This window comes from Geospiza fortis, unplaced genomic scaffold (genome assembly GCF_000277835.1).
Source record: "Geospiza fortis unplaced genomic scaffold, GeoFor_1.0 scaffold54, whole genome shotgun sequence".
Lineage (NCBI taxonomy): Eukaryota > Metazoa > Chordata > Aves > Passeriformes > Thraupidae > Geospiza > Geospiza fortis.
The window spans coordinates 17,432,999-17,444,222 of record NW_005054301.1 but is presented as its reverse complement, the minus strand read 5'-3'; the positions used below and the strand labels follow the sequence as shown (position 1 = coordinate 17,444,222).

Sequence of the window (11,224 nt, the reverse complement as noted above, 5' to 3'; positions counted from 1 at the left end):
CGGGGCGGCGGAGGGAGGGTCCCGGCGGCGAGGGTAGAAGCGCAGCGCCCAGGGGTGCCCAGCCCAGGGGCCTCCCCTGGAAATAGCCGTGGCGGATGAGCTGCAGCGGGAAAAGCTCGTGCCGTGCATGAGGGAGAGCTGAGAGCTGGCCGGGTCAGAGTCCGTCCTCTGCGGGAGCTCCGGTGGAGGCTGGCGTCCCTGCGGACAACTCGCCTCCGGTTTTCCTTGGAAGTTGCTATCTCCGGTGGAGCTGTTGCTTCCAGATGAGGCGGCAGCCGCTGAGCGACCAGCCGTGTTGGATGCCCTGAGTCAGGGGCCATTTGGAAATCCTGTGCCCAAGTGGCCGTCTCCTGTGTTGTCAGCTTGGCGTTCATGGTGCAGCATACCTTGAGATGCTTTGGGGTGTTTAGAGAGAGGAGCATAGGCTGGAAGGAAGAGGGAATAGGGCACTTCATGGGGCGTTTTTTGGCTTTGCTTTTCATGTCTCAACAGCAGGTGCGCTCATGGAAACCGTACATTTTTATAGGATTTGTGGTGCCATTCAAATGATCTCACTTTCAGAAGTGAGGCAAGTAAGCACGAAATGTACAGCTCTGGAGCAAAATCCTGGCTATAAAGAATGGCAGACAGCAAGAAGGCTTTTGGAGCTAGAGTTGTACTTCAGTGTCTGAGGCCTTCTCTTTAATTTAAATGAGTAGGAACGAAAACATGGCAGCCCTTCTGTTCTACCCACAGCTGCTGGGTGCAGCTGCTGGCCAGCCTTGGCTCCAGGTGCTCCCCAGAGACCCCAGCACCCATGTTGTTGATGGATGTGTTTCCTCTCTCTGGGGTGGAGGTAGGTCCCGTGTAGGGCTGGTGTTGGTCCTGGCCCTCATGCTGATGATCAGAACCCAGAGGGTGTGAGCAGCCCTTTGCCTCCCCTGCTCACCAGATTGGCCTCTGGTCTGAAAGATGCGTAGCCCTACCTGCATAGCCATGAGCTTCAGCTAATGAAGCTGTGCTTGTTAGGGAAAACTACCAAATTAAGCTGGTTCGATGGGAATGCTGTTTCCATACATCTGGGGAGCTAAAATTTTAAGGAAGGTGTAAGGGAATGTTAAAGGCCAGAGTTGAGAATGGTCTTGAATGTGACCACTGTGATTTCAGTCTTGATTACCGTGAGCAGCATTTGTCTAGTCATTGAGATGGGCTATGTGTGCATCTTTAGATTTAGGTTTCTAACTCTGTTATATGATTTGAAGGTCCTACATCCCCTTCTGGCCTTGGTGCACTTGCCATGTGAATTATTACTCATTTCTGTGGAAGGAACAAAACACTTATCTGTGAAGTACAATTGGTACTGTAATCTCTTGAATTGGAGTTTTGACTGCAACTTTTAAAATAGGTCCGATGCTAAACATGTCTGGCAAAAAGTTTGCATTGGTTGTGAATGTATTTCCAGTGGCAGGCAGCGTATATTTGTCTTTTTCAAATTTTCTTGTATTCAGTCTCTCATTTCCTAATCCCGCCAGTCCTGTTTTTTTTTAAGGGACTTAATTTTTGAGGGACTTTTTTAGTTCAGAGAGGATAAGTGAGGCATAGGGAGGTCTGCAGCCTCAGGGAGGGTCAGTAGTTTAGCCCAGAGCCTGCTTTTAAAGCTCCGCCATTCTGCTTCTGATCCCTTATAGACAAGAAGTTTAGTGCTATGTGCTCTCTCCCCTTGCTCCTTTTCTTCCAGCTGTGCTGTGTCTCTGGCTGCATGAACTGGAAAGAAGAGAATAGCAAAGAGCTTGAGGATTGATAGGGAAGATATTTTTAGGCAGAGTGCAAGTCTGAGTGCTGGAAAGGAAAGACACAATGAAAAAGCCCTGTGAATACTTAACTTGGTCTAGCACAAGCTGCTGCTTCTTTGTCGTGAAGATCTGCTTCTGCTGATGAAAGCTGTGAATCTTGATTATTTTTCCAGTCGTGGGTAAAAAGTTGCAAAATGTATACTTTTTTCATATATATATGTATATATATATATACACCTATTCTAGAGGTTTTATATATGAGAGAAAATCAGTGTGTTCTGAGGTCCTGATTCCTTCTTTCTGGCTTTTTAATAAATGTTGATTAAACCTTATACTTTCTGTAGTATTGATTTTCCCCTTTCCTAAGTTAATGACTTTATGGCAAATAATTTTTAGGAGTGTGGATTTAAATTTTTTTTCTTTTCATTTTCTATTGAATGGTGTATTACTGTGCACAACTGGCTATTCTTGGAATAGATATTTTTCTAATTGAAATGTCAGTATTTCTTCAATTTTCTCTCACTTTCATTTTTCCCTCACTTGTCTGAAGCTGCGAGGAAGGGAAGGAAAAAAAAAAGGTGTGGCAAAATTGCTGCTAATATTTCTTTACTTCCCAGCTCTAGATACACACTTAATATGCCATGACTCATTTTGTAAATGCTTTGATCTCCTGTGACTAATTTAAAATGCTGCTTCCCAGCAGGCATAAGGTGGTTTTACTTTCATTTGAAACTCTACTTCCCAAGGTTTCCAGTTCCAAGTTCAAGAGAAAATAAGAAAGAAAACAAAAACAAATAAATCAATCTGGCTGAACATGGGCAGAACTTGCCCTCAGCTGTTCTTGACAATAGCTTTTGGATGACTGGTTCATGTCAGAAAAAAAAGTTGGTTTTTTTTTCCATTTACTTTGATTGCATATTTGATTTTTGTTTTATTTTTCCTTGGCTTTTCTCTCTCTTTTCATTGCAAGGCTCTTAGGGAGTCTTTCTTGTCCCTTTTTGGAGAGGGACTTAGCTGCATGTACAGTGGGGAATCTCATAATCTTTGGGTTTCCAGATTTTAAATTCAATTTGTTCTTCTGGGTTTTAATGAAACAAGAAGTCTTAACTTTAATCCAGAAGCTGGATCCAGCTAGATATCTGTAAATGAGGCTTTTTTAAAAGAATAATACAAAATGGCAAAAATGTATAGTGGACATCAGATTTAATAAATGCATGTGTATTCCTGTTTGGTTTGCATTAAATCTGCAAACTTTGTCTTTATTTCCTATCATGTTTGAATTCATGAAACAGAACAAAGTGATTGTGTACAATTTGAAGTAGCTTCATGGAGCCTAACCTTCTTCTTGGAGGCAAAGCACACCACTTCCAGCTCCTGGGATGTGGAAGGGGAGTCTTCTGAGCTCTAGGTGCCCTCAAGCTGGTAGCACAGTTCTCCTTGCCCGTTTCCTTATTTGTAGACAGGGTCTAATGCTCCTTGCCTTTCCTTACCCTGTTTTCCAGCTCACAAAACGCTTGTCAGAGATGATTTCTTGTAGCTCAAAGATAGTGATTTACTATAATCTCATGTGAAATGCAGAATACTTTCATTTTCTTTCATGTTGTGCTGAAGAAGTTTATTCCTGCTGAGGGCTGAATCAGCATCTCAGAAATGATGGCAAGCCCCTCACTATTCCGCAGCACCCACCTGAAACAGCTCACGGGTGTTTTGTGTAATGAAGTATTACACAAATGGGTTCCTCAGGCATTTAGTGTGTCTCCTCTGCTTTCAAGACCAGTTTTATGAGAATAACTTTTCTGGACAATGGGAAGGTGGTTGGAAAGGATAATGCAGATTTGTGTGCTGTGAGTTTTTGTATGTTGGAGAAAGCAAGACAGTGTGGGAGGGTGCAGTCCCCAACAAGCAAAACAGCAAGAACATTTGAAGCTTTGAGCTTTTTCTCATCAGCTTTCTTTTTGGCTTGCCTTAGGGTTGGGCTTCAACATTGTTGGTGGGACAGATCAGCAGTACATTGCCAATGACAACAGCATCTATGTCAGCTGGATCAAAAAGGATGGGGCAGCTTACCTTGATGGCCGATTACAAGAAGGAGATAAAATTTTAGCGGTAAGCCCTTTCTTCTGTTCTCCTCTGTGTTCTTGATCAGTGATGGGATGTGAGAGGCAGGTTTTCCTTCACAGTGCATGGAGAGGAGGGATGTGGTGAATGAATTAGATGATCCCAAGCAAACTCCATGGAGGCGTCACCTTGGGAGTCTGGAGAGAGCTCTGAGCACTAGGGATGTGAGTGCCTCTACACATGGGCTTATCTCTTCTGCCTTCTTGATTTGCCACAGAAGTGCTCTGTGGTGCTGTGCTTGAGTTTCCTCTGACTTGCCTCCCTAAGGTTTTAGAATCCATCAAGTGTTTTCTTGCCCGCAATGGATTACCGTTTACACACATGTAAATAAAAGTTTTCCTCCTCTTAAATTTCCATTTTTTGACTGGTAATCCATGATTTCTAATCTTTTTGCACAGGGGGGTTTTAGATGATAAAATTTCTAGGCCATAATATTCTTCTCTTCATTTCGGCTCCTCAAGAATGACATAGGCTGCTTCTCCTTTTAGAAAATTGTTTTCAAGTGTCTGATGTTCACACCCACTGGTTCTTCAGATAGCTGGCAATCATGCAAGAAAGCTTTACAAAGTGATGAGTGAAGAAATAGCCTCTCCTAGTATGATACACAACCTTTTAGTACTCCCTAATTTTATTTTACACTTGCTTATTTTCTTCTGCATGTGATCTTTTTAGCTTCTATAGACTACCTTGCACTAATTGGAGCCTATTATTGATCCAGAAAGTGATGTTAAGTTAAACAGAGAATATTCTCTTTTTCTCGACAGTTTAATATTTATATGCTTGTGTTTGGGGTGTCTAAATATGAAGAGAAGAGAGGCACTGGATGTGATCAGTGGGAATACAGTTAGGGATAATGGGGATGAAAATGAAAAGGTAGGATGAATTCACTCAGTGAAGGAAATCAAGTGAGTTATAAAACCCTGTGCCATGATATATTACTTTAAATTAAGAAAAATACTAACACTTGCAAGTGGATCAAGTGGATGCCAAGAAGTATATATGTAATTTTTTGTTTTGTTGGTTTTGCTACATCAGTGTGCTTATAAAAATGTGTTTACAACACTCTCTCAAACAGAGGGATTTCAAAGGTACACCAGCAGATGAAACAAGGGAAGAAACTCAAAATAATAATTTTGCTGTAGCTGCTCTTTTATGTTCATTAGCTGTCAGAATCACACCTTTGATTTGTTTCCAGTAAAGCAACAGCATCAGAAGCTGCTATTGACACAACTGCGGTCTTTTATTCTTATTTTGCTTCTAGGTAGTTTTTTTCAGTACCTCTGTGTTTTCACTTGGAGTTTCTCATGTTCTGTCTCAACATATAAAAATACACCATAATATTAATTAATTAATTAGGATCTTTAAGACTATAGTATTACGCCCCAAATGCAGAATTTTGTGAAACATGAAGATTTTTATGTCTTATCCTTCATATGTTAGCCTGCATCATTAAAAATTTGTTTGCTTTACCTTCAGCATCTAGCTCTCCTTTTCCTTTTTTGCTAGATCAATGGCAAGGACTTGAAGGATTTGCGGCACAAGGATGCTGTGGAACTGTTCAGGAATGCAGGCTATTACGTGTCTCTGAAAATTCAGCGCAGGGTATGTTTTGCCTCTTCCTTAGGGTTATTTCTGGCTCAGTTTAGACTGGTTTCTATGATTGGTGGCTATTTCATGAGGGAGAAGAGTACTGTGTCCAGGTGCTCAGTGTGATACATGCATATAAAAATTTTGTTTGACCTATGACCTTGTCTCATTGCCTCAGCTGTAATTGTCTGTATTACTTTGTAAGCAGGGTAACCCTTGTATCAGTGAAAAGGTGAGTTTGGAGATGCCCCCAGGTCTTCTGCTGGAGTGTGTTGTGTTTGCTCACTGTTCTCCTTTCTCAGAGGTAAAGCTTTGTGTGTGAAGACTAAATCTCAAGTTGCCCAGTTTTATTTCAGTGGCCACAATCTTACTGGAGACAGAACTCCTTTTGTTTCAGAGGCCATCACTCAAGTTAGTGTTGAATTGTGTGTGCAGCCCAGTGCTACAAGACAGACATTGAGGTGCTGGAGCATGTCCAGAGAAGGGTGATAAAGCAGGTGAAGGATCTGGAGCACAAGTCTGGTGAGGAGCAGCTGAGGGAGCTGGGGGTGTTTAGCCTGCTATTTAGCTCAGGAAGACCCTATCGCTCTCTGCAGCTGCCTGGAAGGAGGTTTTATCCAGGTGGGGGATTGGTCTCTTCTCCCAGGCAACAAGTGACAGGACAAATGGAGACATCCTCAAGTTGCATCAGCTCAAGTTTAGATTGGGTATTAGGAATTTCTTCACTGAAAAAAGGTTGTCAAGCTGTGTAACAGGCTGCTGTGGGAAGTGGTTGAGTCACCTTCCCTGAAGGCATTTAAAAATGTGCAGATATGGTGCTTAGTTAAATGGTAAACTTGGCAGTGCTGGGTTCATGGTTGGACTTAGAGATCTTTCCAACATAAATGATTTTACAATAATAGGAAATATGGACTGCTATACTTTAAATATACTGGCACCATTTTAGATGTAAAAAGAGAGAAACGGTTAATCCCCAGATAGTATGGAAGTTGACAAAAGAAGTACTGATTTACCCAAAGCATGCTGGGGAGAGGTGGCTTGAGATCCCACTTCTACTCCCTTAACAAAGGAGTATGTCTGCTGGACCAGTGTATAAGGCAGGTTAAAAAACCAGAGAGAATTATTGATGTCTTTTTCCTGGTAAAGAGAGCAAGAAATGGTGTGGTGGCAAGTGCATCAAGGGGTGACTGGATATGTGTGTATCATTTTTCTGCTGTATGAGGTGTGTCCTGCTCCACTTGAGTCCTAGTTTAGAAAGGGGCAGAGAAACATGAGGGTGCCTGGTAGTGACTGGGTATCCTGCATTTAAGTTCAGTCTATCCTAAGCTGTTTCAACTCTCCATGTGTGGAGTCTGCAGGTACCTGGGGAAACTATTTTGACCATTCTTACAGAACGACGTGGTCCTGACACAGAACTAGGGGCTCTCTTGTTATGGGTTCTGACGTAAATAATTTTTTTTTCCTTGTAGTTGCAACCACAGAATGGCCCTGTGGGTCATGGAGGAGATGGAGAATCAGGTGCGCTTCCTCTGGCAGCCATTCTTGTGCCAGGCCTGGCGCTTGCTGCAACAGCAGTCTGGATCTTGCTGAGGTATCGACAGCGGATGTGAAGAGTTCACGGCTGGGATATCACTGCGTATTTTACACAGCTATGATGCAATTTAAAGATAGAGAATCAACAATCTTGTCACAGACTGATGCCAAAAAGGATCATTGCCTATCATCAAAGCTGCTGATGTTCATATATATTGATTTTGTTGCAGAGTGGATAGAAGCAGAGAGAAAAAAGGGAAAGGAGAGGACTGTGTTTATGTAAAGAGTGGGATAGCTGTATTTTTTGACAAATCGAGGAGGTTTTGCCATCCTCCTCTATTTTGCACCATGAACTTTCAAACACACTCATCTATTCCACATTTTAAGGTTTAACTTTTGGTTAAAGGGAGTGGGAGTGATTTTAAATCAAAAGACATTTTCTAGAGGCTTTGCCTTGTTTCCACAGAACTTTTTCTTGAATCTAATGAATTCTGTCCAAACCATGAATAAAGAGAAACAATGCAAAGGGTATATTATTTTTACTATTGAAGTTTTGTTTGTTGTTGCTAAATAAATGCCTTAAATGTGTAAAATCTGATATTTGGTTCCGCAGGTAAAATCTTCAGTGTAGCTACTGATTTAACAGCAATATGCAGTATTGGTGAGACATTTTGCCAGTTGTGAAAAGATAGAAGATAGCTTGCTGCTAGAAGAAGATTTCGATTGTCAAAATGATAGCTCATTTTTGGGTCAGAGTTGTAAGAGAAAGCTTTCCACAAAATGCTGGCATACTGAAGAGAGACAAACAGACAACTGAGTCACAAGGATAAGTGGTGGCAAGAGATTCAGGCATGCTGAAGCTGCAGAAGAGTCTTTAAATTAGTAGTGAAGCAGTAGTTCCTCCATGCATCAGGTGGGTTGAATTCTACATCTCTCAGGTTAGAGGTCTGTTTTGGGGGTTATTTTTTTGCACAGGGAATACTTCAGATAAAATTTTCTGTAGCAGCTAACTTACTCTCTGCAGTTAGGAGACTGTTACGATGATTGAAAAGGAGAAGCTGAGAGCAGGCTGGGATTGTCCTGGCTTTTGCTTGTTTGTGAAGAGTTATGTGATGTTCAGGAGATGGGCAGTCAGCTTTAAGCCAGGGTAAAGCCTAGCAGGTAAAACCAGAGGGAAGAGACCCTCCTCTGGAAAGTATATGGCTGAATTTACCTCCAGGGTCTCATCTCCTCACTGTGATTTGAATAGATTTAAATGCCCCAGCCTGTTAGGAGCTCTGTGGGTAAGACCTGTTTCTCTTGTCTCCAAGAAATCGATGTGTTTTGTTGTTTTTGTAAAAGAAAAGTAAAATGCATGGTCTGGTCTGTATGATGCCAAAGAAGAGATCACATATGCAATACATGTTTTCAAAGAAAAACTTGTGTCTTGGTGCTTTACTTATCTCTGTTCTCGTAGGACATTGCTGATGTATGTGAAATTGTGGTGTTTGCTCAGGGCTGTGTTCCTGCTGTCTGCCGGAGATAGAAGTGGTTATGCTGTTGAACAGCATTATGGCATTCCTAAATCACCTCAGAGGTTCAGACCACTTGGATCACATGAAATCTTGCTTTGGCCTATAGATTGCTCTAGTGTAAGGGGAAGAGGAAACAGGAGGAATTTTGCTCCATGTTCTTAGGGGACTTTGGGAACAATATTGATGTTGACTGGCCTGGGCCAAGGCATGCAGTGACTTGCCTTGGCCTGCAAACCGGTTGTGCCTGATAGCAGAAGGGCTGCTGTGTAGACAGATCTTTGCAGCTACAGCATGAACCAGCTTGTTTGTGACCTGCTCTGAATATTTGGCTGTGGTGTCCGTGTGCAGCACATGTGTGTGTTAAGATGCGTGATTAGAAATTGATGCTGTTTGATCACAGCGTTCAGAATAAAGAGGCAGACATTAAGAAAATGGCCTGTCTTGTTAGCTTTTGCCTGAGTTGAGTTTCTGTGACGAGAACTAGTATGTGGATCAGGCTAGGATGATGAGAATTTGTGGAAGGTAATGGTTAGTTTTAGTCATTTCCCATTGAAGTAAGAGAAAGCAAAACCTTTGGGATTTTCTGTTTGTTTGTTTAACCTTTCAGCTTTGTGACTTTGATACTGTTCAGACATGACTGCCATCTATATTGCAGTTTATTAGGGAGGGGAAGGATTATAGTCAACGCTCAAATAATTGATGTGGCTTATTAAAAAAGAGAAGGCTCTTCTGGTGCATAGTGTTCACAATTATTGAACTGCCACTCAGTAGCTTTTTCAGAAGTCTGGTTAGTAGTTTTTACTCAGGATTTAAACCATCCAGTCTAAAAGTGAGTAACACCTTTATGTACCTGCCTGGTACCAAACAATCCCTTTTCCAATCCCCAGCTACCTCTTGTCCCCTTTATTGACAAAACCCAAGTGGAAAATACCTCAGCCCCAAACTCTCCTGTGAACTGTGGCTCATACTACTTTCTTTTAGCAACTAGACTGTCTCACCTAACCTTTCCATGATTTTCCAAAGTATTTTCCACCGTGTGGTTTCTGAAGCCTTGAGTTTCATCTTCGCACTAGATACTGTATTATATACATTTTCTATCCTTGTAGAAGAAACAAATTTTAAAAAATCTAGTGAGGACAGCTTGTAAATACAAATGATCAAAGAGAGTTTTACCTTTTGTTACAACTTAAATCTCTGGGGTTTTTACGAAAGATAAGTTGAAATCCTGAAGACAAACAGAAAGCATCCTAACTGTAGTTTATGTTTGTCTTGTTTAAGAACACATTTGCCATTAATACTGAGGGCAGCTGAAACGCTTAAATACCCACGTTTCTCTCCCATTCTCATTTGTTCCCTCAAATGTATTGTGAATGTGCTGATCTGCTGAAAAATGGATTTTCAGGTCCATAATTTAAGGACAAATCTATCTAGTTTGACTTAATGTATATGCTAAGCATTTGTGTCTCAGTCTTTGGAATTGTATGTGCTAATAATATATATATTACTAGAGCATAACAGTGAGACGGAGCAGCTAAACTTGATCTGAAGATTGGTAGATGCACTGCTTCTGTCAGTTTTTAATTAACACAAACTAGAAAGCAGTGTGTGGGAGGGAGAAGTGTCTTGCTTTCAGTTTGCCTTTAGGTTCCAACGACTGGTTTGTTAGGTTATTCCGTGCTAGATTGAAGAAGCCTCTAATAACTGATAGTCCCTCCCTTTGAGGAGATTTGTGTGTTGTAATTGCCTCACCTCTCACATTATTTTTAAGAGATGAAGCCAACTGAGCCCTTTCAGATTCTGTTTCTCTCTTTTAGTAGTTTCTGTGGTTCTGTGTATCCTTTCCAGTTTCTGTATTGCTTTATAAAATCCAGACACCCCAACCACACGGGACTCCCACTGTTGACCATGCCAATGCCCCATACAAGGAGTTTGTGCTTCCTCCTCTTTCAAGGAGTTACCCAGATCTCACCCCAACACTCTCTCCCTGAGTTGTTCTTCACGACATATTTTCTTATTCTGTCAGGTTTTTTGCTTTCTTCTCCTACTCCCTTGGTTCCTGTGGTGTTTCTCCTGTCTTGTCTCTCACTCTCCTGCACCTCTGTCTGTGCAGCCCTCTACCAAAAGCAATGTAATCTTTAGCACCTTTTCTAGAGTTCCTGAGTGACCCCAGAAATGCCTTTGTTCTGGACAGTGATGTATGTTCATGTTTGTAGTGCACACTGTTCAAGTCCTTCAGAGAGCATATTAAATAATTCCTAGCTTTTCTACTAGTTTCAATATATACTATGTTGATTATGATAGATTCTTAGCTTTGTTATCAAACTTCAAGTTAGCTAAACTTCTACACATGGAGATAGGCTTCAGGGTGCTGATGTGGCTGGTGGTGTGTCATTGACTGCAAAGATTGTTCCAAAAAGAGAGCTCTAGTCTCCTTCTGCATGTGAGCTCTGGGTAGACATTCTTGTTGTTTCACTCCTCCATGAGCTTCAGGTTTTTCTATTCCTTCACCACTCAAATTTACCAGAAATAAAAGTAAGATTGTCTCTGCTTACAGTTCTCCAGATTGCTTCCTGTGCCTTTTTGTAACAATACAGTGTTTTCTATGCTCCTGTCCTCCAGAGCAGAAGCTGATCTTAAGAGATGGTTTTTGGTTGAGATGCCAATGGAAAGCTGTACTAACTCTCTAGTCTTTTTGCTGAT

At 41.6% G+C, this 11,224-nt stretch overlaps 1 protein-coding gene across 1 annotated transcript in view; it reads left to right on the top strand.

Annotated features, from left to right (window-relative positions):
* Positions 1-8,428, top strand: part of SYNJ2BP (synaptojanin 2 binding protein) — a 12,214-nt gene extending 3,786 nt beyond the window's left edge. Inside the window, exons 2-4 of the mRNA XM_031064821.1 lie at positions 3,706-3,878; positions 5,397-5,492; positions 6,947-8,428. Of these exons, the coding sequence (XP_030920681.1) occupies positions 3,706-3,878; positions 5,397-5,492; positions 6,947-7,087 (410 nt within the window). The 3' untranslated portion in view covers positions 7,088-8,428. The remainder of the gene's footprint in view (positions 1-3,705; positions 3,879-5,396; positions 5,493-6,946) is intronic.
* The last annotated feature ends 2,796 nt before the right edge of the window (positions 8,429-11,224 follow it).